Genomic DNA, 26,091 nt, shown 5'->3' on the forward strand with positions numbered 1-26,091 from the left:
TATGGTTTCAACTATTTCCGCTGGTACTAATAGTGCGTCAGCGCCTGCTGTGAGTTATACTCCCATCGTTTCCCTAGGTTATTTCATGTCCTACCCTACGTGCAATTGTGGGTAATCCGACTGATTCTTTGACCTTGAAAAGTGGCGTCAGTTTTCATTCTTTGATCCCATTCCGGTGAAAGATATACATGATGCAAATAAAACTCCAGAAATATTCAAGGTGCGCGAGGTTAAATTCTGTTACTCAGAGGCTGATCCGGCGACTATGCAGGCTACTCTCGAAATTTCAACAATCACTTCATCCTCCGCAGGAATCCTTGTAGCCGATATCTATGGCTCTATTCACCTTTTGGACAAGGGCTTCGAATCTATAAGCAGCTGGGTAGCTCATGTAGGAGGAAGGGTCACACACATGGTGGAGAAGAAAGGAATTCTGGTTACACTTGGAGTACGGATCCCATTGGTTGTATTGCCCGCACTCATATCCACAATCGGTTAGGAGGAGAACACAGCACAGTCACCACTCATAAAGATATGGGACCTTGGAAAGAAAGACAGACGAACAACCGCACCCCTTCTTCTTCGCTCAGCTAAAGTTCAACCTAGCAATAGACCACATCCGGTAGGTAATCTGTGCTTCTATAGAATTTGACCCTTACGATATTTAGGTGTCCACGGTTGCACTCTCTGCAAATCTCTCCCACTTGGCCATAGGCCTTGGCGACGGCACAGTCCTCTTATATCGACATCTAGATCAATCATTGGCGTCCTCTGGATCGCTGACTACTCTCCCCAAACCACGAACGATACATGAGTCACCCACTGAACCAATCACTGGACTAGGCTTCCGTGAACCCATTTTGCGTTCCTTGAGTCATGCTCCGGACGCAGCCCTCAGGCACTCGAGAGAGCCGACAGACCAGACCGACTCCAATCTTTACTTGTTCATCGTGACAACCAATCATGTTCTTGTTCACCAAGCCACTGGACGCGGCGCTGGCAGTTCTTCGGTCATGGTGGTAGACGAAATCGGCGCTGGACTAGGCTGTGCGGTGATGAGCGAGTCGAATATGATCGTTGCACGCGACGAAGCCATATATATGTGTGCTATTGAAGGCAGGGGAAACGCATTCGCTTATGAAGGCAATAAATCCGCTATCCACGTACACTCCTCGTACCTTGTCATTATCTCCCCTCCATTTGTAGCCTCCGCCTCTGCTGCCTCTGCTACCGTCCGCAATTTCGTTCGCACCACTGGTGACGATACATCCGAGATTAGCAAGGTTCGTTGTGTATCATTCGATACGTCCATTTATTGACTGCATCTGGACAGGTCACTGTGTTCGATCACGCCAATAAATTCGTTGCGTACAGTGGAACCTTCTCACAAGGCGTTCGCGAGATTTTTAGCGCACCTTGGGGTGATTTGTACATTCTGGGCAACAACGGAGAAGTACCTATGTTGCAAATTCGTGTAGTCCTGCTTCACTGATTATATCTTTCATAGCTGACCCATCTTATCGAGAAGTCTACTTCGGCCAAACTGGATATGCTGTACAAAAGGTCGTTATACGGTCTCGCCTTGAACCTTGCTAAGACACAAAACCTTGATGATAGCCATGTCGCGGATATCCACCGACAGTATGGTGACCATCTGTATTCTTCCAAGAATGACTACGATGGTGCAATGACCCAGTACGTGAAGACACTAGGTTGGGTTCAACCTAGCTACGTGATACGGAAGGTAGCGTGTTTTGGAAGGTCTGCTATATTTTACTAATGGGGGACACCTAGTTCCTGGATGCCCAACGGATACACAATCTGGTAACATACCTGCAAGAACTTCACACTCAAGGTCTTGCCAACTCAGATCACACCACTCTTTTGCTGAACACTTACACAAAATTGAAGGATGTGTCGAGACTGGACAGCTTCATCAAAACGGAATCAAAGTATTCAAGAGAGGAATCGATTGCCTCAGATGAACTGCCTTTCGATCTCGATACTGCGATAAGGGTCTGTAGGCAAGCCGGTTACTTCGAGCACGCTGGCTATCTTGCTAAGAAGTACGAGCGTCACGAAGATTACTTGAGGATACAAATAGAAGACGCTGGCAAATATTCGGAGGCACTGCTTTATCTCAGGAAGCTGGGAATGGATGCTGTATGTCGCACTACTACTTCAATCGGTTATCCGTCATCATTCATGCATGGCCATTTTTGTATAGGCTGAAGGGAACTTGGCCCGCTATGGTAGAGCTCTACTGAGTAACCTCCCGCAAGAAACCACAGAACTGCTCATTGACCTATGTACAACAACATTAGATACCACTGTCGAGGTCATCGACAACACGGGAGAGGAAACACCGATCAGTGCTGTGTCGAAGTCCACAGCTGGCGGTGCTTCCTACCTTTCGTATCTTACTCTCCATCGCAACTCCATTGCAGGGCAGGCATCAGAGACTGCTACTGTTGCTGCCCCGTCAGTCAAAACCGTACGAGTCGGCGATATTGATGGCAGTACCATAAGACGTAGCGGGAGCTTGAACAGCGATGGTGCCTCAGGCACTCCACGAGGTATCTCGCCTCCTCCCACTGCTTTATCGACGATAGGTATCGCGCCGATGTCTGCGCGTCCACCTAATGTGAATCTATCGAAACGGCTAAGTCCGCGCTTATACTTTGCGCACTTTGTAGACCACATGGAACAATTTGTGGTCTTTTTGGAAACTGTTGCGTTGAGAAGATGGGGACAGAGTGTCGATGAGAATTCTCAAAAGGATATGTCTGATCCAAGCCGGTTGAGCACGACGCCTGACATCGACGATGAGGAAGATCGGCACGATCAAGTAGCTGTTTGGAATACATTACTGGAACTTTACCTCACCCTTCCAGGATTATCCTCTTCCCTCGGATCTTCGGCGCCTCAGGATGAAATAGCTTTGAAGGAGAAAGCCCTCCGAGTCCTTCGCAGTGAAACAATTCCCTATGATACCACGCATGCCCTTATCCTATGCTCGAGCCGAGGATATACCAAGGGCTTAGTCCTTCTTTGGGAGAAGATGGGAATGTACGAAGACGTTTTGCGGTTCTGGATGGAACGTGACAAAGAGGGTGCCACGCCCGAAGCTTCGACACAAGTACTGAAGCATCTTCAGTTATACGGTCCAAAGCATCCACATCTTTATACCCTAGTACTACGATTTTTGACTTCATCCCCAGTGCTCTTTTCTCGCCACATGGACGACGTGAAGGAGGTAATACAGCATATTGACCAGGAGAGCATCATGCCACCGCTAGGCATTATACAAGTGTTGAGTCGCAACGACGTCGCAAGTGTTGGTCTAGTCAAGGAATGGCTCATCGAGCGCATAACTCAGGAGCGGGGTGAGATACAAGCTGTCAGTTCCCTCTTTCTATTATGTTCATGACTAGGTCACTGATGTATGCATTACTGCTGTAGGATCGGGAATGGGTCAGCTCGTACAGAATGGAAACAGCCGCAAAGCTCAATCAAGTTCAGGAGCTTTCTGATCCAGAGCACCCGAAGGTTTTCCATGTTACTCGTTGCTCTACTTGTGGTGGGCAACTGGATCTACCCAGTATCCATTTTATGTGTAACCACAGCTATCATCAAAGGTGCGTTTCTGCGTGTCCTCCTTAGTTCTCGCTGATATCTTTTTCTTTCAGGTGCCTACCCGACAACGAGACCGAATGCCCCAACTGCGCTCGGGAACACGGTGTTATACGAGAGATACGGAGGAATAATGAACAGCTGGCGGATCAGCATGATCTTTTTGTTTCCGAAGTGCAGGAAGGAGGGTTCAAAGCTCTCGCGAACGCTTTCAGTCGAGGACTGTTCAACCAATCTCGATTAGACTCCGTTGCTGTCTAGACAGTATCGTAGCTCAGTTCCGAGTACGTTTTGCTCAGAACGCTTCTAACAATGAATCCCTTCATACCGCATCCTTCTCGTGGGAAATATAGATGCAGGCGCTTATTGAGGAGGCGCCTAAGTGACTCTTCGATGGCCTATGATAATCTCCAACGTTGAGTCACGTATGAATGGAGGCGCAAAGCGAGGGCTCATAGATATCAAAATGATTGGTTTCATACCCTCTATCCAACACCGCTCAAACATGTGCGCATTAAAATGTGAGTAATGCGCAAGTAATGGTGGACCACACCGGCGCTTAGACGAAGTCATTCGAAGCTGCATCAGTCTCCGACACACTAACCAAAACCAGTGCCAATGTCTACTGTAAGAACTGAATATCAAAGACGACTTTTACTAACAGGATTCTCGATCCGGACCCTAGGGATGTGGTTTCGTTCGATATTCTTGTCAATATTCATCGAGTCATCTTCAAAGAAACCGCAAGGAGCATAACAGCAAAATCCACAGCGTTTGAGGACCAAGAAAGTATAAAAGCAGTATGGACGGCGGGATATAACCCACTGCAGTTTTCTTCTCAATCGGCCTACTTTCCTGACAGGTTGAGTCTTTCAGTCATCGTTCCATTATTTTATGCTAAACAATTCCACAGAAATGCCGTCTACTCATGAAATTTCGATATCGTCCTATACGCACGCTAGGCAATTGCCTGACTTTGTGTTTAGCACTCTGGAGGCTAATCGAATCGATGCCAACGTGATTCTTCCCCTTCTGAGAAAGTCATCCGATAGCGAACGGTCGAATTTGCCTATCTCCTTCAACCAGCTATGGCTCTGTTGTATTTCCTATGACAGCAGTATTACCGGCACAGTGGATATGGTACTCTCTTGTACTGAGAACGAGTTGGGAAAATACCCAATTTTCATCGTTCCTACCTGGCCCAGATCGCTTTGGACTCGAAATTCACTCGAGGTCCGCCTTCGGAAACTCGCAGAAGCTCTATTCAAGAGCGTGCCCCGAGAACGAGTTTACAGCGTTTTTGCGCCAGATATCATCGTTTCCCTATTTTCACAGCAATGGTCTGAGCTTGCGGGTGTTAGCATCAACAATGAGCCTTACTACGCGGCGAGGCTGCTGTCTTGCACTGCTGTCATCCCTCAACCTTCGACACTCCCTCCTTTCGGAACCTGTCGCCTGGCAGACACTGCTGATACCAAAACGGTAGCCAAGTTGTGTAGAAGATTCTCTGAAGAATCAGAACCCTTTGTTTTAGAACGTGAGGGAGCATTCAAGGAAGCCAGATTGCTCATTTCCAAGGAACAAGTCTGGGTTCATTGTGTCTCCGGGAAAATCACTTGTATCGCAGCCTTCACTAGGAACACTGCGGATACGGCGACCATTACAAAAGTATACACACATCGCTCTTGGAGAAGGCAGGGATGTGCTAAACGCCTTGTAAGAGAGGTCACTGAACACCTGCTAGGAACTGGTAGGAGCGAGGTTGTATTATACGTTGCGCACAACAATGGCAGCGCAGCAAAGGTCTATGAAAGCGTTGGATTCGTTGAGCCCGATGGTGCTGTTGCCATTGGGCACTCTGTCAAATGGACAGAGGTAGGTTTCGACAGAAACTTCGTTGAGCTTGGTCACTGGTGATTCCTCTTTACCTCGTATATTTATTTGTATCTGGACCCTGCTAGAACGTGCTAAGTATATACATAGCGTGTATCAAAAGGACAGAATTTTCGTAAACACTAGATAGATAGATAGATTATAAGTTTCACGGCTCCGTTTCAATGGGAACAGCCAGGCCCAGCTGCCTCTATCATATCTACTCATCCCAGAGGATGGTACTATATAGACTGTGACCGAGTTTGGGGAAAAGTAAGCACTGGCAGATCAATAAATTATAAAGCTCTTCATCGTCGCTGTCATAATGATACTCTCAAGCTAGATCTAGTTGTACTATTAAAAGAACGTTGACAAGAATCCATACTGCGAATAACTTACAGATTCGCACAATTTCCCATAAGGTCAATAAATAATGGTATGTAGGGCAATGAAATAATGAAAACGTTCTAACAATTCAAGACTTTCACCTGCAAAAAAGGATACTGGTGACTGAAAATAACAACACTCTTTTTCTTTGTCACATTCTGAATATTATAGGCGTTATATATCTTCGGGCCGCGGTTCGCGTCCACTCTGGAAATTTCGGTTCGCATAATATATCACATTCCTGACCATAAACCATGCCTAGATTGCCTGTGTTAGATATCATACACAGGACCGTGGTCTATTCTCTCGCAGGGCTCACTGCATGGACAGTTGTTTCTGCTGTCATGATTCACCGCGAAACATTACAGAAAGGAAGAGGTGATTTTTGATTTTTCAATGAGGAAGCAGAACACTGAACTTCATTCCTTCTTCATAGACGTTAGTATAGTCTGAGCAACCAGGTTTTAATGACTCTCTCACATGAAGGAAACTAGCTCGTCGCACGTATGGAAGCTGAGGAACGTCAAAAACAGGTGCGTAGAATAGCATTCACTTTCATGTAAACTATTAACAGTGGTTTGTCGCAGGAGGATAAGTCCTACGGATCCTAATGCAAGCGCGTAGGCTGTTTCTTCGACGATCCGAACCAAAAATGTACTTGCAAGTATGTGGCCTTTGTCTTCGTGTACGGTGGCGTAAATGTCCCAACTTATTGCACATAGAACTTGATACTACACCTTACCTTTACTGCATCACTCGACGTTCATGATGAGTAAATGTTAAACAAGATCGTCTTTCTTGTTTGAATCATGGAGAAATGAAATAGTGGAATCCTGTAATTCTTATATGCTCATAATCATAGTGATGTTTTCGTTTCCTGACTACCTTCAAGTCGTTCGATAGAGTGGAAAATGAACTGGAGAGAATCTGAAATGTTCATTTTCAGAGAATGTAGCACAGTAACTGATACTATGGTCTCGTAAACATTTGGGGGATCTGAATCAGACATTCGATTCGATCCAAAGCACTATAATATAAGTGGTATTATAGTAGTATTAGTTGGTAGGTCGGGGCTGTATTCATACTAAGAGTAGAGTAGGGGCATTTGATTTCACGGCTAGGGTCGGTTGCTTTGTTTCCGAATTCGGAAGAAGACCTGACATCCAGTTGTTTATTTGTTCCTTCACAAAGAACAATGAACTAACTGAAGAGGCCCTTTCATCTTTCTCTTCGTTCTTCCATCACTGTCTCTTCAGCAGGATTTTCATGTTCAAACGAATGACGGACAAACTTGGTTCTCACTTTCACGGTTACAGTAAAGAACAATATAGTTCATCTCCCATTCAATCCCCGATCTCCAGCATCCCATCTACCGCCGTTTCCTCTGCGTCTTCACTTCTACCTCAATATGACCACAGAGGGTCTATTTCTACTGAGAGAACATCTCTTAGCGCAAGTGATTGGAGCAAACGAGGAGATAGCCTAGACTACATTGAGGAGGAGAAATCGTTAAATGCTCGGCCTAGGAAGCATAAAGGCACATACCGCTTAGAGGATTTTATAATTCAACGCACACTCGGCACTGGAAGCTTTGGCCGCGTTCACCTAGGTGAGATCCCATTCATCGTAGGCAAGGCCATTGCCCCTGACCAATGCACATCTAGTTCGGAGTAAACACAATCTTCGCTTTTATGCGATCAAAGTCCTCAAAAAGGAAAAGGTTGTGAGGATGAAGCAGATCGAACACACCAACAACGAACAGTACATTCTCGCCGATATCTCACATCCTTTCATCATCAATCTATGGGGCACGTTTCAAGATGCGACCAACCTCTACATGGTGATGGACTTTGTACCAGGTGGTGAACTCTTCACTCTTTTGCGCAGGTCGAATGTCAGTACTACTCTTGACAATCGAATATCCTGGTATTAACTTCGCAATCAGAGATTCCCCGAGCCTGTCGCAAAATTCTACGCGGCCGAAGTCGCATTGGCTTTACATCACCTACACACGCTCCACATCGTATATCGTGATTTAAAGCCAGAAAACATTCTCCTCAACTCCGATGGGCACATCAAGGTGGCCGATTTTGGTTTTGCCAAAGCTTGTTCATCTGTAACTTGGACGCTTTGTGGGACACCCGATTACCTAGCTCCCGAGGTATGTTCCCGCGTATCTCAAATTCTTGATGATACCGATCGTGTTATAAGATCATCAGTCAGCAGCGTTATAACAAGAGTGTAGATTGGTACGCCCTCGGCGTACTCATCTTTGAGATGCTTACTGGGCTACCGCCATATCACCAAGCTCAAGGAAATCCAGCCATACTTTACGAAAAGATTACTGCTGGTCCTGCTCATATTCGATGGCCCAGTGCAAACAACGAGGAATTTCCCCTCTTGGCCAAAGATTTAATTGTAAAGCTCATGGACTGCGACCCTTCTAAGCGATATGGGAACATGCAACACGGCGCCGGCGACGTTTTTGCACACCCATGGTTCAGAGAGGTGGATTGGCAAAAACTCTGCTCGAGAGATATCATCGCGCCATACCTCCCGAAAATTTCTGGTGACGGCGACGCTAGCGCGTGAGCATTCTGAATTTCCTTTGGTTGTTCAAATACTGATTTGAGGTTATGTGCTCAAGCTTTGACAATTATGATGAGGATTTCGAAGCGACTGCTAGCTATGGTCTACCCGCTAATGACCCGTATGGACATTGTTTTCCGGACTTCGAATATTCCTACACCTCGTAGGAGTTGTGCATGTATCCCCAAAATTACCCTGGATGGACGGATCCTCTTGTTTGTATTTTATTACAAGCCTCCATTTCTGAATGTTCATAACGAGCAGTGCCTCCTATTATCTATACTTTTGATTTTTGATTCCATTCACCCAAAGATTTTGCCGCAGGGTGTCTAAGCCTGTAATTATCTCCATCTCCTTGGCATATCACTTAATACCCACTGTTGCATTATTGGAAATCGAATGAAGCGCTGTGTATAACTACCAACTTTATTCAAATCAATAGTGACATCTTTGTTACGATGTTACATACATCGTAACGTTTGTAGCTTGAAAGATTTCATCTTCTGAGCCGACAGGGATGAGTCGTGCAACGTAAGAGTTGTATTGCCTTGTTTGGCACAGTAATCAAGCTCAGTCATGTAAGAATCACAGAAATGTGGCTTTCTCTTCACGGTACTGCATACGACCATTGATGTTCATTATTATTTCAAACGACGCTCCTACTCCCAGAATATCCTGACCATTATCAGAACAGGGTCAAAAACCGTACACAATCCTACGAGATCAATAATATTTTCTCATACATTAGCATTTCGAAACTTGTCGCTTTCCGAATGGAAAGCGTTCAATTTGTCTTAACATAACTCGTCTCCAATGTCTTCACGCCACTCAAAAAGTGGGGAAATCAGGAGTCTGAGGAGTGGTCGTGGTAGTCGCAGGCAGGATGCAAGAGAACCTGCCGTTCTAGCAAAAGCAGGAGGAGGGCATGAGCTTAAAGGCGGCTTTGAAGAAGGAGGATTGGAAGATACCAGGAAGAACTCGTTAATAGCAGAAAAAGAAGCCGAGTTGACCCAAATTTACGAGGGCCATGATTCTCTTGTGCGTCTTACTTTGTGTTCTTTTGGGCCAGTCCTAATTCCAACCGGCAGGTGAGAGAAGCTTTTCATATGGAGCACTTCCGTATGATGCTCTCATACAATCCTGCTGTACGTTGCACTCTTTGTTTGTTGATTTGCAAAGCTGATCGTTATGACAGGAAGCAAAGCAAGACCATTCAGCGGTATTTCAGAATGTTAGTTTTTCACTTTCAATCCAGTTGCTGGACTAAATACATATCCAGTATAAGTCGAACTATGACCTTCTCGAAACAGCTAGTGCTTCCGCCCCAGGCCCATCTAGGAGAACGAGACGTGCCCACACCGAAAGGAAGAATCTTTTACTACCGGAGTCCTCTAGCTTCTCTCCTGCTGCGTCAATATCTGCTTTCAATCGCAAAGGGAACGCATTCGGCAATAACGATGCGTCGGAATTACGTCCTGCGAACAATAGCTCATCATTGAACGGAAAGACTCTAGATTCTCCATCGAGTCTATCGAGTAGTAAAGTGAAAGGAAAAAGGAAAGCCATAGATGCAATTCAGGGCGCAACATCCTCGAGCTTAACCAGATCGTCGAGAGGCAAGAGGAGGAATAAAGATGACGCAGAATCTGATAATAGCAATGCGTGCATGGATCTTGCTTCTACCATAAATCGCGTTCATACTAACCATCCTGACATTTCAATTCCAAAACCAAAAAGACCTTCTGGCATTCTTCTACGTGTGCCACCCAGGTCGTCCATGATTGCTCCTCCTTCCGAATCCACGTCTGTCAACGAATTCGATCCAATTCGCAGTCCGCGCAGAATCACCTTACGGGGATCGCGGTTAACAACTGAAATTCCGCCTCAATTCTCCTTGGTATGCTATTACCTTCTCATCGTTTCAACAACCGAACGTTCTGAAGCTTTTATCTTAGTCTTCACCTACTGGAGGGTCGCGACATCATAGGGCAGAGTTAAACCAGTCTCCATCAAAATTCTCGAATGTACTATCTACAAAACGCAAGGTTGATCTCACAGATCATGGGTCGCATCCAGAATCTACAGTCAGCACATTAATCTCTTGCTTCTCGTATGTGAATATGACCTGTATTTACAGCCGCCAACTGATTCGATCACCTCTTTCCAAGCTTCGTTGCCACCCGTCAAACGAATCAAGCTCATCGTTCGCCGTCCGGCACCTCTTGTTTCTAGCCCACTTCAAAGACCATTGCCTCCAAAATACAACTATTCTTTGTCTGACTTCCTTTCGAGTTACACGACAGACGGTTCAGAGGAAGTTCCTCCTGATACTTTGGTTAAACGTGCTCGCACTCGGACGAAATTCTTGGAACGTATTCAGAAGCTACGAGAAGAAGGTCGTCTTCTGGATGACCTCTCTGTTTTGGAACTGACACCCGCAGAAGCTGCAAACAAGCAACAAAAGTCCTCTGATATCTGGTGCCACTGTATTGTAGACGCTGCAGCTTATCTGGAGTCCAAAAGCGAGGAGCCTTCAGGAGTGGAAATTGCCGGACAAATAGCCAAGGCCATTCAAAACTATTGGGATGTAAAGACAGTGAAACAAGAGAAGATGAAAGCTCAGGAAGAGAAGCGGATCAGAGCATTAGCCAAGGCTACGATCAAGTTGGTCGTTGCGGAGTGGAAAAAAGCTGTCTTCGTGGGTCTTTATCTTTTCACCCATTTTGGACCATTGTCAATCTGTACATATAGCATCTCCGTGAGCAGGAGCGCCTTAAATTAGTGGCGGAGGAAGTCCGGCGAGGGCGTGCACACTTGGATGCAATTTTAGACCAGTCAGGACATATCTTAGAAACTCAGCACGGTGATTTAACGAGGCTAGATCGTTCCCGTTCCCACAGTCGCGGTAGTAGCATCTCGGATTGGACTGAGAACGACAGTGAGGATGAAGCGGAAGACGGAAAGGAGGAAAAAGACGAGAACAAGGAGACAGGCGACGACACTGTTATCGGCGTGGATGAGGAAGAAGGTAATAATCAACAAGGGGCATCAGTCGTCTCTCATGCTCAATACGACTTTTCCATTGAAGTAGATCAATCTACTCTCCCGGATATCGTGATCGACATGGATTCCGTGGGAGGTCGGGAGGCGTCCAGTACCTCTGATTATCATGGGACTTCCGACGATCTTTCCCATTCGTCTCTTCCGCTCTTGGGGACATCCGAGCCCGTTACTATTTTTGCAAAGCCTCTCAACCAGCCTTGGGATTCCACATCCCTTGATACGCACGAAGTACTCCCTCCGATCAATGGTTCAACATCATTTCCTCCCCTTCACCTGGACCAGCCGTTGGACGGTGATACGAGCAGTCCGAGCACTGCAGATGTGGTCACTCCGCCGAACGAATTCGAAGCATCCATCCCTATCGTGGACTTGGCTTCACTTCAGGGGGGTGAATTTATGTCTGAAACCTTAGCCATTAAGGCAAACTCGGGCGGATTAGGTCTCAAAGAATCTTTCACCTCCGTTGCAGTTGACTCCCTTGCCACAGTAGACCCCAACAATTCGACTTCGGAGCCTTTGAACGGCGATGGGGAGTCAATGGAATATTCCTTCCTTCAAACTCAATACCAGGAGGATTCAGATGATCAGTCACAAGAGGCCCGATTTCCTGCCTATTTGACGCCTTACATAGTAACGCACGTAGACTGGAATCCGGATAACAAAATCGCACCACCTGTGTTGCTCAGAGGCGTGCTTCGGCCCTATCAATTCGCTGGCCTCGAATGGCTCGCCAGCTTGCACTCAAACAATCTTAATGGAATTCTCGCTGATGAAATGGGCTTGGGGTAGACTTTTTATTAATATTTCCCGCATCTCCGTCTCTGATCTATTTTCTTTGAAGTAAAACCATACAAACCATTAGCTTGCTGGCTCATCTCGCATGCGATAGAGGTATATGGGGCCCTCACCTCATCGTATGTTCCTTGTTTTGACATATCATTTCGTGGCGTCTGACGCTCCTTGTAGATTGTACCAACTAGCGTTCTACTGAACTGGGAAATGGAGTTCAAGAAATTTCTTCCTGGTTTCAGGATCTTGTGTTATCACGGAAGTACCAAGCGTAGGAAAGAACTTCGCCAGGGTTGGAATGACAAGTATCACTTCAATGTTTGCATCACCTCTTACACCCTCGCGAGCCGTGATGCCCACATCTTTAAACGGAAGAACTGGTACTATATGGTTTTAGATGAAGCTCATATGATCAAGAATTTTAAATCTCAGCGTTGGAATACGTTGCTGCTGTTTCGCTCTTTCCGACGCCTACTCCTTACTGGTACACCCCTACAAAACAACCTAACGGAATTGTGGGCCCTGTTGCAGTTCTTGATGTCTGGTGCCAAGTTCGCTAATCTGAAAGAGTTTGGCGAGTGGTTTTCAAGTGAGTATCGCGAGTTAATTACCAGCCATGAGTACCTAGCCAATCCCATTCATATCATTTCTCAGATCCACTGGAAAAAGCGATCGAAATGGGTAACGTTCATGACGATGAGACGAAGCAACGTGTATCGAAGTTGCACACGGTTCTTCGTCCGTACCTTCTCCGTCGACTGAAGCGGGATGTCGAGAAAGAATTGCCGAACAAATATGAACACCTAGTGCTCTGCTCGCTGTCCAAACGCCAGCGGTTTCTATACGATGAGTTCATGGCGAGGGCCCATACGCGTGACGCACTTCGATCTGGTGTCTACCAAAAGATTGCCAACATCCTCATGCAACTGCGCAAAGTCTGCAATCATCCTGATCTCTTCGAGGTTAGACCTATTGTCACGTCTTTTGTGATGGATCGCTCTGCTGTTGCCGACTTCGAAATCAAGGAGCTTTTGATCCGGCGTCAATTTCTGAAAAATGAGAGTGAAGAACTTGATTTTGAACTTCTCGGACTTTCCTTCCTCAACCTTCAGAATACGTCGATCGCCACAACGCTGAGCACCCAAGCTGAAGCTGCGGGTGCAATCATGATGCGACTTTGCGAACATCCTGGTCCCGCCCCCCCGAAAGACGTTAGGAGAATCGAAAAATTTCTACAGTATGCAGAATGGCGACGTCGCGCGAGCCTTGCAGCACGGTGGTCTCATACGGCCTATCTAAATCGTCTGCGCTACTCTAGATCGCCTATATACAGCTCCGAAACTATTTCTCTCGTTCGCTCAATGTACAACCCTATTATTCCCTTATGTCATGTCAACACAAGGACAGCGGCCTTCGTGGATACTGTGCTTCCTTCCCTGCACAAAGCCGTGTTATCATATGAGGAGCGTTCAAACGAAATGTCTGATGTGATCGATAGGTTTGCCTTCATCACATCTAATGTGGTCGCACGCGATGTCGCTCGATTCGCTCTTCCTGGTCTGTTACCCAGCATCTTGAAAAGCGTTCCTCTGACCTTCGACGACGTTCTTCACAAATCTGCTGTGAAATTAAGCATAGCTTTTCCTCCTCCATCTCTTCTCCAGTATGATTGCGGGAAGCTGCAACGGCTCACTGCTCTACTTAGAGAGAAGAAGGCAGGTGGTCATAGAGTGCTGTTGTTCACCCAGATGACGAAGATACTGGATATCCTTGAGATCTATCTGAATTTTCACGGTTATCTGTATCTACGGCTCGACGGTGCTACTAGCATTGAAGACAGGCAGTACGTCACTGAACGGTTCAATAAAGACGAGAAAATATTTTGCTTTATCGCAAGTTCTCGAAGTGGGGGCGTAGGTATCAAGTAAGCATTTTAGCTCTATTCGTACAATTCTTGGCATCTGAAACACTTTTGTATAGCTTGACTGGAGCCGATACCGTTATATTTTACGATAGCGATTTCAATCCGCAGATGGACCGCCAGTGTGAAGACAGAGCTCACCGTATAGGTCAAATCCGGGATGTACATATTTACCGCTTTATCTCCGAACACACCGTTGAAGAAGCCATGCTACTAAAAGCCAATCAGAAACGATTCCTGGACGATATGGTGATCCAGAAAGGAGAATTCGACTGGAGATCTATTTTCAAATTCGATTCGGAAGACGAGGCTAATAATATTGAGGTGGCTCGAGTACAACGTGGAATTGATAGTGGACTTTTGACAAAAGCACTGGGAGAATTTGAAGATAGCGAGGATTCACTGGCTGCGAGAATAGCAGAACGGGAGGAGGTGGATATGGAAGGTGCAGATAAAGCAGATTTTGGGTTGGGTGTTGTTGGGGGAGATGATCAAGAGGATGCTCTTAAGGGTCGGTCAGGAACCATGACCGTTGGGGAAGGGCACGAGGGAGACCATGAAGATGGAGAGGAGGATGGCGGAACAACGGTGGATTACATGCTTGCTTTTATTTCGCGTGACAGTGAATTCTTCGCTGAGTGGCGGCTATAACTTATGCACTATTGTACCCTGCATCTATATACATAACTGCTATCATTTATCGTACATACACCAGATTATAATGTGAACTTATGGCCATATCAAGATTGAACGAGCTTTCGATTAAAGCCCCAACCCATACGCTCGAGCTTTCCTGTCTCTATATCCTGAACGAAACGCTCCATCATGGCTCCATACGGCTTGAAGAGTGTATTGAATTCCGAGACTGTCTCGGGAGATGATGAATCATTCGTAGCACTAGATAAGCGAGTATGGATAGCAAGGAGAAGCTGATCTCTGGGTGGTATTTGGGGCGGTTGGCTAATTAAAGTATTTTCTGACTGCATTTGCGGCGAGTGAATGCCTATTATCAAAGGTTCTTCATCAGATTCGGATTCGTCTGGTTGTACTGAGGTGCGAGCAGGCTCTGAAGGGCCCGATGGTACTGTAGGAGCGGTACTCTCAACTTGGTTCGCCCCTTGTGCTTTATGGTCTTTCACCCATCGCTCTACATCGTCCGGTGAGGCTTTCAATAACGATGCCCAGGTCTCGATCAACCTCATAGACGGTTTTTTTGTTGTATCTGCGAGAACTACCAGCTGAGGGACTGCAGAAAGCTTGATCGAAGGGTAGTTGGTCAACCTGGCCTTGCCGCTGCGACGCTTGTGCTTAACAGTACCGCTGCCAGACTGAGGGGTATCTATGGTCATAGCAGACGATGGTTCGGCCACTGGATCTGAGTCAGGTTTTGGGCCGGGAATCTTGATAGTCAGTTTGTGGATGTCTACAGGGGATGCGGTGGAATTGACGACGGTAGCATCCATTGTCTCTTGAGGCGTGATTAGTTTCTCTGAACGGAAAAAAAGGTTATTCATGAGCGTATTCGCAAGTCAATTACGCTCACTCCGGTTATGAATGAACCAAGACTTCATTTTCTCGTCGGTATACCAGGTTAAGCCTAATGCCTGGTAATGTGGACTGGACTAAAACAACTGTCGAAACGGAGATACTGTTGAATGCGCACATGGATTTTTTTGAGAAGAGCTTCGCGTTGAAGCTTCTTGGGATGGGTGACACCTTTGTTAAATACCTCTATAGATCTGCTGAGCACAGTCCACTCATATAGATGAGAATTAACGCACCTCGGAGGACTTGAGCTCCTTCCGGAGGCAATCTTCTTGGTATTTTAGCATGTGATGAAGATTCACTCGGACTGTTCATCGAAGATGTCAATTAATATGTGGGAGTTGCTAATCGGCAGCCTGAACCGGGAACGAATAGCAAGAACCGCAAATTCCCACGATTTACATGTATATTTTCTAGCACGACGCGGTGGAATCAAGTTACTGTACAACATGTCCGTCGTTCACTCTGAGTATGCATCGCCCCCAGTACTCGGTCTCATCCTCTCAATCATTCCACTGACACGTTCGTACACAGCAAATACCACCGACTGGCCAGGCGCTACACGCAGTATGCGAGGCGTCAACCCTTTATAAAATGACTTCACTCCTTCCTGTATCCACATTTCTCTTGCGATAGTCATGATTCGAGAAAGTGCCGAAGATCCAGGTGTCGCGGTAGATTTTTGTAAACCTGGAAAAATGAAAGTAAGTACAAGCATAGTGAAGTTGAAACGTGAATGGACATACGGGTCTTGATTGTATCGATGGGCGCATTAGACAAAGGCCCTGCGGCGCCTGACAATAGACCAATCATCATTGTCTGGTATGACGGGAGCTCCTCCACGCCAGGTTGTAGTCGTTGGGCAAATTTCTTAGCTTCCTGGTATACAGTGAAGTTTGCACCTGAAATGAAGACGACGTCTATAAGCGAATTTCCCCGCATATCACATTCAAATCCACCGCACCTTGATTTGTTGCTTGTCTAAGAGCAGTTAACGAGACCCCTCTATATAACGTGGAGAACCCTTCTTCTCTAACGATGGTATATACAGCGTGACCAGCGTTTCGATATCGCGGCGTTTCTAACGGATCTGCTAGTGAATGCTGCTGGGCTTGAAGTCTGATCTTCACAACTTCCATGGGCGTGACTACTGCGACGGCTTCTGTTGTTCCAGCCCCCAATCCAGCTATGAATATGTTTCCCATGCTCGTGTTGCCTGTTTCTGGGTCGGCAAGAGCGGTCTTGTAGGCTTCGAAACTGGCGAAACGGATAGACATCTTTGGAACAATACCGGAGAGGACGGCACCAAGGCCCTTGTAAAGTGCGAGAGGCGTTTCTCGACGAACGATGTAGGTACCAGTAGCGAAAAACCCGCGAGGTTTTGTCTGCGCGAACTCTTGAGTGGGGTAATGGCGAATTTGGAAGAAGGATCACATACCCCAGGAAGTCGGCCTGATCTCGATAGCTGCATCCTGACTTTGATAGTATCCAGAGGTTGGCATGTTAGCTGAAATGATAAGTCAGTGGAATACACGCGAGAAACTAAGATAGGATACAGACCGCCTCGCATGCTCCTGCAATCCCGCCAGCAGTGACATGAGTAGCAAACCCGACTGGCTTTTTGGATCCGTTATTGCGCGACATTGGTTTATAGAGCAAAGATGAGAGTAGTCGGGTACTTCGACGTAAAATAGCTCCTAAGGTCAAGGGCGGATTTTAGCATGTGAAACCGCGCAAATTATATGCCCTATGTAGGCTGGCCGCACGGATCCCCGCGATGGCGACTGGAATGTTTTCCTGCTCCGATGTACAACCGATGCGGAGGTACGGAGCCTGCAGGTTTTGGAGTCGGGAATTCGAGGGAGGATGGAAAGATGAACGAAAGGCTAGCAAGAAAACTGTCAGTGTCACCTTTTTAGACTAGTTTTATTTATGCCAGAAACCTTTTGATTCGTGTCATCCATCATGCGAGACCGGCACTGGATGTGGTATGAAAGAAGATCAGAATAAATATGTAAGCGTGCTGACAGTGTTTACCTGGGGACCAGTGAACTGCGACCAATTCCGACTCTATTCCTTCTTCATCAGGCGCCAAACTTCGCGTCACTCATTTTGCCACCTTTCATCTATTTGTATAAATAAAATTCTCTCTACCGACCAGTTGTCACCTGCTAATTCATCTCTCGAGGTCTCCTGCAACCCCCTCATGATCAGCGGCACGGTGATTGAACTCGTTCCCGACTGTAGCGGGCGTTTTCGAAGAATAACGCCATAATTTGAACTCCAAGTCTCAACTCAATCCTTCAACCAAGATGATACATCGGCTTTGACGATCATGGCCGTGATATAAACAGTCAGAAACTCCAAATGAGAAGGAGAACCGGTCAATCCGGTGCATTTTGTAAAGTCTAAACCACATACCTTTTCAACGCAACAGTCCTCCTGAGGTATGTCCTTACCCACCACGTTTTCATTTACAATACCGATCTCACTGGAGCTTACAGGATAGAATGGATCCAACAATGGAAACCTGCCCCAGCTGTGACACGTTCAAACAACCTGTCGATGGGAACAATAGTGCATCAACGTTTGTCGAGACTCGTCCCGCAAGTGATTCCCGGGATGTAGCTTGTGTGCTGCGGTAAGAAAAATTGCAGGAAAATCGTTAATTTTCCGAACTTGGATCACTTGATTTACTCAATGTCGGTTATACTTTGGGATGAAGGATTTCACGCCTAGGCGTATTTGAGTAGTGCATGGGTCCTTGACTGTTTTCTCTGGTATTCAGTTCTCCATTTCCATTTCAAGGCTTCTACAATAGTCTTCGATCAGGCCGCAGTCTTCCCTTCTCTGACGGAGTGTTTCTCGAATACTACCTCATCTCCTCATCCACCTTCGAACACAGTTCCTTAGTACTATTAACTCTTGCTGCGGTATGGGGATATTTTACATGTCTTCTATCGTCTTGCTTCCCCCTACGGGCCGATATCCACATTGGAAAAAAAAATGGTGATGCGCGTGGAATACGTTCTATCGATTGGTGGACTTGTTAGAGCAGCTTTTTCGCGGAATCCGGGGGAGTTAATTCTGACGCAGGGCATTATGTTCAGTGTTGGAGGGTGTGCGTGCTTTATTTTATTCACTACTGAAGACCGATCTTATATCAAAAAGGTGTTTTATACTACCCTACCCTACGATTATCTGGCTCTTCAAATGGTTCTCTCTCACGAGAAGTCTGGTACATCCGAAACTTGTTAAGTCTGCTTTGGAATTTAATTCATCTTCACAGGCAAATGGAATACCATACTCAGGTTTTAGTACGAAGTTTTTCTTTCGTGAAAACTGTCCTTCAAGGTGTTGGTGGTTTGCCCATTCGCAATCGAAGCGGCCAAAAGATTACTTCACTTGCAATAGTAAGTTATTACACTGTAATCCTATGCATTTAGGTAACATTCTTCAACAGCATGCACAGGCGACATTCCTGGCTGTATTCAGGGTCCGTTGCCGGTTCTTTTGGAGACCTCATCTCCGAATGTAAACGCGCAATCTATTAGTTCTCGCACTTTCCTGGATCTTATCGGTTTTCAATATCACTCAAGTATTGGGAAATTTTATTTCATACTCTCATCTTCCAAGGTGAGCATATCATTGATCTCTCTTTTCTTGCTTGTAATACTGAGATGGTCCAGTATTTGCGTCCCAAAATCTAAGCCCAATCGAAGGGACGATGGGCGCCTTCTAGATGGCGAACACCTGTAGGTGTCGCTGGCTAAGCCTTGCTCAGGAGTCAGCACGAAATAATCATCTTCCAGAATCTTCAGCGCATGATTCTCCTTTTCCTCGGTTGGTTATCTGATTACAATCTACGCAATTTGATGGTGTTATCGCCACTCGGATCCACATTGGCGGTCTTTTTTTAATGGGGTTTATCTCCCACTCTAATTTTGTACACCATTTTCGCCTTTACGTATGGCGTTCTCGGACCCGGCTGCCAGTGGATTGTACAAGACGTCTTTGAGTATGATTCAAGCGGTGTGTATGTGGTGTCGATATTCTTAACGGGCAAGTTCATTTTTTTGGTTGTGACTTGACATGCAGCATAAAAAATCTGAAGATATGTACTTGATAGGGCGGGGAGTAGGAAACGTCCTGTGCGCGCCGATATCCACTGCTCTTAATCATTCGTAGGCATTGGCCAACAGGACCTCGATGGCATATGGATTAGAAGGCTTTGTAAGTGTGATTACTTCACGGCAATGCCAATTTATTGCCGTGGTTCTTACGAGCGCTGACCGATGTCTGTCTTGAACAGGGCCCTTCGATCATCTTCACAGGAACGACGCTAACTCGTCAGCCCTCTGGGTGCTACGTGTTGAGAGCATTACTACGTCAAGTCGAGTTGGATTTCATCTTCTACACCGGCCTAAAATGAAGAGGACGATAGTCCTTCTGTTCGACATATTCGATCTCTTGTTCTCATCATCAATGATGAGTATCTTCGGAAGCCTCCCCTCCTCATTGCCTTCTTTCTCATTCTGTTGATCAATCGATTCATCGAACTTGTCAAGTCTTATATGGTTCAGAAATCATCAGATTTCCTGTTTTGCTGTCATGGACATCATGATGTCGAGATGCAGATCACTGTACTTAACTTGCCAAGGGGATGTAAGGAATCGCGACGAGAATTCTATTTGGCTCTCAAGAATCTATGTACTTTGAGTTTGCACTGTCGTCGAGGAGCATTGCAATGGAACGAACGTACTTATGTGGGACTGTGCCGAGTTCCAACTTACCTCGAATCATGAATGACTCTGCATGTGACACCCGTGACATTTTGTAACCTGGCCGTGACCACAATCTTAGTGTTCCTCTTTCACGTTCCAACCCTCGCCTCTTTTCACGAATTTCTGTATTTCTGAACGCGTTTTCACCATATAATGTCGTCTTGGAACCCTCAGCCTGCAGGTTTGCAGGAGATTCTGTCGACCATTCATGAATCAACAGACATGAACGTCACTGTCCAGCGAAATATCACCCAAGTAAGTACAGAGGGTTTTTCGACATTTTCTCCACTGATCACTTATCTAATTTATAGAAACTCAACTCTTTCACCCGTGTCCCAGACTACATAGCCTATCTGGCCCACATCTTGACAGCGATGCCACAAGAAGAAGAACGAATTAGAACGATAGCCGGTTACCTTTTAAAAAACAACGCACGTCTCATCCTCAGCTCATCTCCAGAAGTGGCCCAGTATGTTAAGGCCGCCGTGCTCCGCGCCTTTGATGACGGGTCTGTGATGATTCGAAATGCCGCTGGTCAAGATATCGTATCCTTCCTTGGAGTCCTTGAACCCAGAAACTGGCCAGAGTGTTTATCTCAGTTGGTGAACATGTTGGACCTTTCCGATCTGGATAAGCAAGAGGTACGCAGATTCAATTGTTTTTTAAGTGGGTTTTGCATGAAATGTTGATCAGGCCGCGTTCAACGTATTGGAGAAAGCTTGCGAGGATTATCCGCGAAAACTGGACGTAGAAATCGGTGGAACGCGACCTCTAGACTTCATGATCCCCAAATTTCTCTCCCTTGCAGACCACCCATCGTCCAAGATGCGTTCGCATGCAGTCGCTTGCCTTTCGTATTTTGTTCCTGTGAACTGTCAATCTCTCTTTCTTCATATCGATTCGTTCATCGCTTGTTTGTTCAGACGAGCTTCCGACGATGACCCTTCGGTCCGTCGACACGTATGTCAAGCTCTTGTTTTGCTGCTCGCTGCACGGCCAGAAAAGCTAATGCCCGAGATGGACCATGTGGCCGAGTACATGCTTTACTCCACAAAGGACAAGAATGAGAATGTTGCCCTCGAAGCATGCGAATTTTGGTTGACGTTTGCTGAGGACGTTGAACTGGCCCCATTCCTACAGCCTCTACTTGGCAAGGTTGCCCCAGTCTTGTTGGACTGCATGATCTACGGCGAAGACGATTTGCTATGGCTCGAAGGTGACGCTGAAGATGCTGAAATTCCTGACAAAGAGACGGATATCAAGCCTCGCCACTATGGTAGCAAGTCACACGGGTACGAGCGGGACGCGAATGGTGAGCCCACTGAAGCCCCGAAAGCTCGCATCGGTGCGTACGGTGAGGAGACTATTGACTCCGACGAGGATGATGATTATCTGGATGACGACGAATTTGTGGACGAGATGTCCACTGAATGGAATCTTCGCAAGTGCGCTGCGGCTGCACTTGATGTCCTCGCTGTCAGGTTTAGCGGCGATTTACTTAATGTATTGCTGGCTCCTTTGAAAGACAAATTATGGAGTAATGACTGGCTGCAGAGGGAGAGTGGTATTCTCGCACTTGGTGCTATGGCAGAGGGCAAGTCGTGTTGATCCTCGATGCTATCGACTGTCTTGTTCACATTGCCTCTCAGGTTGTATTGAAGCGATCGAGCCTCACTTGCCAACTCTCGTTCCGTACCTCATTAACACTCTTAATGATTCGAAGGTATCCTTCATTCTTGCCATCTCATTCGCGCAGCGCTAATAGAATACATAGCCTCTTGTCAGGTCAATCACTTGTTGGACGCTCGGGCGTTATGCGAGTTGGACTACACAACCCATTTCAGACGAACACAAGCAAAAATACTTCATACCTACAATGGAAGGAGTAAGTTTTCCTTTAGAGTCGCTAGTCTTCGAATTATTCATCCTTGTATCAAAGCTTTTGCGCATGGTCCTCGATAATAACAAACGGGTTCAAGAAGCGGGATGTAGTGCGTTTGCGACTTTGGAAGAAGATGCTGGGATAGAACTTGCGCCGTATCTCGAGCCGGTCTTGCGCAATTTGGTCTTCGCCTTCGACAAGTATCAGCACAAGAATATGCTAATCTTATATGACGCCGTTGGAACCTTAGCTGACGCCGTTGGGCGCGAGCTTTCCAATCCGACATACGTTGAAATCCTAATGCCTCCGCTCACTAATCGTTGGGCGAAGCTGAAAGACGATGATATTGATTTGATACCACTACTCGAGGTATATATTATGCATCCCCTTAATTTATCATCTCTCAACTGTTTTCAGTGCCTGGCCTCAGTAACAATTGCTATGGGACAAGCCTTTCTTCCATATGCACCTCCAGTCTTCGAGAGATGTTGTTCCATCATACACACCTCACTTCTTCAGTACCAGCAATTTCAACAGAACCCTGAACTCGACGAACCAGACAAATCGTTCCTAGTAGTGGCACTGGATCTTTTGTCGGGCCTTACTCAGGGCCTAGGCATGGCGCTGGAAGTGCTCATCAACCAGAGCCAACCAAATTTATTGACTCTACTCACAGTTTGCTTGAAGCATCCGCAAGCTCCTGTTCGTCAGTCTGCGTATGCTCTCGTTGGTGACATGGCCATGGGTTGCTTCAGTATCTTGAGGCCCTTCATGCCTGGTATCATGTCAGAATTGATCTTGCAGTTGGACCCGGAGCCGAAAGTTGAATTTGTCAGTGCATCAAACAATGCAGCATGGTCTGTTGGAGAAGTTGCATTACGCTACGGACGAGGTAAACCAACCCTTTTCTTCTGTTAATGTCAAGCTCATTCAATGATAATTGTAGATGATGCCGAATTTCAACAATGGGTGAACCCACTCATTTCGAGGTTAATCCCGATCCTTCTTCATCCCAAGGCACCTCGAAGCTTGCACGAGAATGCGGCTGTATCAATAGGACGTATCGGCCTCATGCATCCTGGCATTGTTGCGCCACATCTTCCTGAATTCGCCCAAGCTTGGTGTCAGGCACTTTATGAAATCCGGGATAACGAAGAGAAGGACTCGGCATTCCGCGGGTTGTGTACCATGGTACAAGCAAATCCAGCTGGTATTGCGAAGGTGAGTAATAGTCCTGAATCTGGGGCATCTACTCATCACGTTCACTTGATGCAGAGTTTACTTTGGTTCTGTAACTCAATCGTCCGGTGGAATCAGCCATCGCCGGAACTCAATAATATGTTCCAGACGCTGTTACAAGGCTTTAAGCAGCACGACGAAGCCGGGTGGGCTGCTCAAGTTGCAGCGTTTCCCCCCGTCATTCAAGAACGGCTTGCTACACGATACGGAGTTTAATCCGTACAATTCGAACCTTATCTTTTTTCTTATAACCTTTTTCTTCCCTTTTCATGGGCTGATTTTGTTCTCTCCGTATATCTCTGGTCCTGCTCGTAGTTACATGTTTCTCTCCATCTCTTGCATCAGGATCCCTTTGTAGTGTAGTCTTTATCCATCGTAGCAGTAGTATCATCTTCGCTTCCAATCTGTGTCACTAGTTTTCGTCGCATTGACGCCACCCTGTCCTGTCATTTTGCATATCTGCCAGCACATTTCACGTAGCATATCAATCCCAGTAGTGTAGTATTCTTCTTATCCTGCAAGTAGATGTTTGACTCAATACATACTTATATAAATCTGTACAATATAACTACGTGCCCTTTCTCCCTCCAAAATGGTCAATATGTTATGTTATAGTGCATGGGTTCAAGATTAACAGTATCTCACAGGCTCATCCAACGTCAATGATAGCACTCTGCTTTATATCATATACACCTTACTCGGATAGCTTAAAACCGTTTCGGATTTGTATATACCCCACCGAAACCACCCCCGCCACTTAATGACATACCTCCAAAATTTGCCATACCTCCACCATATTTGTTTCTCTTCTGATACTCCATCCATCCGTAATACCCTCCCACACAGACACCGCTGAATAGGAACAGCTTAAAGAAAAATCCCGTCCATGTTGAAGAGGAGACACCCGGTATTTTTGTGCCAGGGATGCTTTTCGATGTCTTAGAAGTGATGGCGGAAGTGATGGCAGATGAGGTCGTTACGGCGATAACACTGTAGAACATGATAAGAAAAGCAGTAGGTAGCTATTGAAAATTGAACACATACTCGTGTGCGTCTGCGACGTCGCCAGTCATGGCAGAAAATCCAAGAAAAGGGCTTGGAGGGAGTGAAATGTTCTCAACATAAATGCAATCGGTCCATTCATCCCCTATAGGTCGAAACGGTGTCAGATCCTCATAAGGTGGATAGGGAAAATATACATACAAGCTTGATACTGAATTTTAACCTGTTGAGAAAGTAGGTTAGACCTACTGCATAGGCCAGCTCGAAATAGAAGAACCTACGTCTAGAAAGGTGTCCTTGACATATGTGATTTTCAATTTGGTGGCGACGTTCGTTCGCCGATAATTCGCCTAGAGAGAGGTATAGCTGAATGATTGTATTGCTAAATGATTATTGAGAAGACATACTGAACATGCCCCAATCTCCTGACCATCTCCGTCATTGTTGTAGTTGTACGTTGTCTTTCCGTCTCCCAACATCGCCATTATGCGCGGAAAAGCAAAAGTATGCCGAGCATTCGCATAGCTTCATACATAAGGAGATGGAATCAGTCCACGACCTTCTTGACATTGTAAAGGCAATCGTACGTGTCTAAGAATAATCCCAAGCCGTTGAATTCATCTACGAAAACGCGTCGTGAGCGTGGGATTCCATTGAAGCGTGATGAACAGACTTTTGCTGCCAAACACTGGGCCAGGTTGTGTCCGCTCTGTTGTTAGCCAGATGGCCATGCCGTCTCCGAATAGATGTCCTGATTCCCCAGAAACCTATGTGGATGGGTAAGAATTTGTGTATAAAATTACAGTGAGGCGCAGCACACCTTGAATTCCACCTCAATTACGAAGTTTTGCGAAGTTAATGGAAGTCGAGACCATAACCAGCCCTATCATAGGATATGATTGACTTGAACTACTGAATCTGATGCATGAATTTCGACGAACCATTTGTGAGGGGCGGTTCCGCGTGAGACGAATATGTTTATTCGTATTCTACCAAGAGTTCAGAGTTGGAAATGAGCAAAGTAAATGAACACGTACGACATAAGAATCGGCACCGAAATCCCACCATCTGCAACAGAAAATGAGCACGTTGGATTCGAAGTCAAAAAGATAGCAGTCGGACCTATTTTGCAGATCTTGGTCAATGTATGGTGCAAATAATGAGTGTGTACGGAGTTGTACTGTCTGTTGAACGTCAAATAAGCCAGCGAGGAGATTTTGCTGGTACACACCCTCTCAATCGTCTGATTGCCTATTTTTGTCGGAACGGTGTCAGCTGCAGCCTGCGCAAGCCCTATGAAAGGAAGAAGTGTCAGGACCGAGGACCATAACGAGGTCGAGAACATGATTGAAGGTAAAGTTATATTAACCCTCAGCTAAACTGTC

At 46.1% G+C, this 26,091-nt stretch overlaps 9 protein-coding genes across 9 annotated transcripts; 6 read left to right on the plus strand and 3 right to left on the minus strand.

Annotated features, from left to right (window-relative positions):
• Positions 1–265: 265 nt before the first annotated feature.
• On the plus strand, positions 266–3,894 carry C8R40DRAFT_1169239 (uncharacterized protein; the record flags this gene model as incomplete). The annotated part of the gene is made up of 9 exons (XM_046231344.1): positions 266–448; positions 500–622; positions 669–1,283; positions 1,334–1,453; positions 1,508–1,744; positions 1,795–2,163; positions 2,228–3,400; positions 3,463–3,638; positions 3,690–3,894. 9 exons carry the CDS (start codon positions 266–268, stop codon positions 3,892–3,894), a joined length of 3,201 nt encoding a protein of 1,066 aa, XP_046087816.1.
• Positions 3,895–4,132: 238 nt separating this feature from the next.
• On the plus strand, positions 4,133–5,748 carry C8R40DRAFT_1098437 (acyl-CoA N-acyltransferase). Its single transcript, XM_046227806.1, has 2 exons — positions 4,133–4,495; positions 4,547–5,748. Exon 2 carries the CDS (start codon positions 4,549–4,551, stop codon positions 5,548–5,550), a length of 1,002 nt encoding a protein of 333 aa, XP_046087817.1. The 5' UTR covers positions 4,133–4,495; positions 4,547–4,548; the 3' UTR covers positions 5,551–5,748.
• Positions 5,737–6,869, plus strand: C8R40DRAFT_1098439 (uncharacterized protein). Its single transcript, XM_046227807.1, has 5 exons — positions 5,737–6,270; positions 6,302–6,303; positions 6,387–6,425; positions 6,480–6,556; positions 6,615–6,869. Exons 1-4 carry the CDS (start codon positions 6,147–6,149, stop codon positions 6,501–6,503), a joined length of 189 nt encoding a protein of 62 aa, XP_046087818.1. The 5' UTR covers positions 5,737–6,146; the 3' UTR covers positions 6,504–6,556; positions 6,615–6,869.
• Positions 6,870–7,158: 289 nt separating this feature from the next.
• C8R40DRAFT_1184254 (AGC/PKA protein kinase) lies at positions 7,159–8,795 on the plus strand (the record flags this gene model as incomplete). Its single annotated transcript, XM_046232987.1, has 5 exons — positions 7,159–7,501; positions 7,557–7,786; positions 7,838–8,053; positions 8,104–8,480; positions 8,540–8,795. 5 exons carry the CDS (start codon positions 7,159–7,161, stop codon positions 8,646–8,648), a joined length of 1,275 nt encoding a protein of 424 aa, XP_046087819.1. The 3' UTR covers positions 8,649–8,795.
• Positions 8,796–14,905, plus strand: C8R40DRAFT_1184256 (SNF2 family N-terminal domain-containing protein; the record flags this gene model as incomplete). The annotated part of the gene is made up of 18 exons (XM_046232988.1): positions 8,796–9,519; positions 9,570–9,626; positions 9,677–9,712; positions 9,761–10,143; positions 10,252–10,378; positions 10,437–10,565; positions 10,619–11,179; positions 11,233–12,329; positions 12,386–12,458; positions 12,511–12,922; positions 12,988–13,696; positions 13,736–13,894; positions 13,916–13,955; positions 13,998–14,063; positions 14,091–14,134; positions 14,162–14,191; positions 14,231–14,257; positions 14,314–14,905. Exons 1-18 carry the CDS (start codon positions 9,295–9,297, stop codon positions 14,903–14,905), a joined length of 4,767 nt encoding a protein of 1,588 aa, XP_046087820.1. The 5' UTR covers positions 8,796–9,294.
• Positions 14,906–14,940: 35 nt separating this feature from the next.
• C8R40DRAFT_1098456 (uncharacterized protein) lies at positions 14,941–16,132 on the minus strand. Its single transcript, XM_046227808.1, has 4 exons — positions 16,036–16,132; positions 15,918–15,985; positions 15,798–15,858; positions 14,941–15,743 (listed from the first exon to the last, which is right to left on the minus strand). The coding sequence occupies exons 1-4, from the start codon at positions 16,112–16,114 to the stop codon at positions 14,995–14,997; spliced, it is 957 nt and encodes a 318-aa protein (XP_046087821.1). The 5' UTR covers positions 16,115–16,132; the 3' UTR covers positions 14,941–14,994.
• A 127-nt stretch (positions 16,133–16,259) lies between these two features.
• C8R40DRAFT_1271845 (mitochondrial carrier) lies at positions 16,260–17,765 on the minus strand (the record flags this gene model as incomplete). The annotated part of the gene is made up of 5 exons (XM_046234059.1): positions 17,360–17,765; positions 17,238–17,306; positions 16,764–17,184; positions 16,546–16,701; positions 16,260–16,489 (listed from the first exon to the last, which is right to left on the minus strand). Exons 1-5 carry the CDS (start codon positions 17,441–17,443, stop codon positions 16,260–16,262), a joined length of 960 nt encoding a protein of 319 aa, XP_046087822.1. The 5' UTR covers positions 17,444–17,765.
• A 2,971-nt stretch (positions 17,766–20,736) lies between these two features.
• Positions 20,737–23,920, plus strand: C8R40DRAFT_1160055 (transportin-PC; the record flags this gene model as incomplete). Its single annotated transcript, XM_046229966.1, has 9 exons — positions 20,737–20,838; positions 20,895–21,224; positions 21,277–22,162; positions 22,233–22,306; positions 22,358–22,468; positions 22,523–22,834; positions 22,883–23,357; positions 23,412–23,686; positions 23,741–23,920. The coding sequence occupies 9 exons, from the start codon at positions 20,737–20,739 to the stop codon at positions 23,918–23,920; spliced, it is 2,745 nt and encodes a 914-aa protein (XP_046087823.1).
• A 362-nt stretch (positions 23,921–24,282) lies between these two features.
• On the minus strand, positions 24,283–26,085 carry C8R40DRAFT_1098473 (legume-like lectin family-domain-containing protein). The gene is made up of 12 exons (XM_046227809.1): positions 25,938–26,085; positions 25,829–25,890; positions 25,744–25,774; positions 25,648–25,695; positions 25,527–25,589; positions 25,380–25,473; positions 25,294–25,327; positions 25,114–25,231; positions 24,988–25,056; positions 24,908–24,929; positions 24,749–24,851; positions 24,283–24,694 (listed from the first exon to the last, which is right to left on the minus strand). The coding sequence occupies exons 1-12, from the start codon at positions 26,049–26,051 to the stop codon at positions 24,412–24,414; spliced, it is 1,041 nt and encodes a 346-aa protein (XP_046087824.1). The 5' UTR covers positions 26,052–26,085; the 3' UTR covers positions 24,283–24,411.
• Positions 26,086–26,091: the final 6 nt, after the last annotated feature.

Source organism: Lentinula edodes (assembly GCF_021015755.1).
Source record: "Lentinula edodes strain Le(Bin) 0899 ss11 chromosome Unknown C8R40scaffold_12, whole genome shotgun sequence".
Classification (NCBI taxonomy): domain Eukaryota; kingdom Fungi; phylum Basidiomycota; class Agaricomycetes; order Agaricales; family Omphalotaceae; genus Lentinula; species Lentinula edodes.

Coding starts and splice junctions, on each gene's coding strand:
- C8R40DRAFT_1098437 (XM_046227806.1), top strand. CDS start 4,549: ATGCCGTCTACTCATGAAATTTCGATATCGTCCTATACGCACGCTAGG.
- C8R40DRAFT_1098439 (XM_046227807.1), top strand. CDS start 6,147: ATGCCTAGATTGCCTGTGTTAGATATCATACACAGGACCGTGGTCTAT. Junction 6,426..6,479: donor CTGAGGAACGTCAAAAACAG/GTGCGTAGAATA, acceptor GGTTTGTCGCAG/GAGGATAAGTCCTACGGATC.
- C8R40DRAFT_1098456 (XM_046227808.1), bottom strand. CDS start 16,114: ATGAACAGTCCGAGTGAATCTTCATCACATGCTAAAATACCAAGAAGA. Junction 15,859..15,917: donor CTCTTCTCAAAAAAATCCAT/GTGCGCATTCAA, acceptor CCACATTACCAG/GCATTAGGCTTAACCTGGTA. Junction 15,744..15,797: donor TTGGTTCATTCATAACCGGA/GTGAGCGTAATT, acceptor TTTTCCGTTCAG/AGAAACTAATCACGCCTCAA.
- C8R40DRAFT_1098473 (XM_046227809.1), bottom strand. CDS start 26,051: ATGTTCTCGACCTCGTTATGGTCCTCGGTCCTGACACTTCTTCCTTTC. Junction 25,590..25,647: donor GGAACCGCCCCTCACAAATG/GTTCGTCGAAAT, acceptor ATCCTATGATAG/GGCTGGTTATGGTCTCGACT. Junction 24,852..24,907: donor TAAAATTCAGTATCAAGCTT/GTATGTATATTT, acceptor TTCGACCTATAG/GGGATGAATGGACCGATTGC.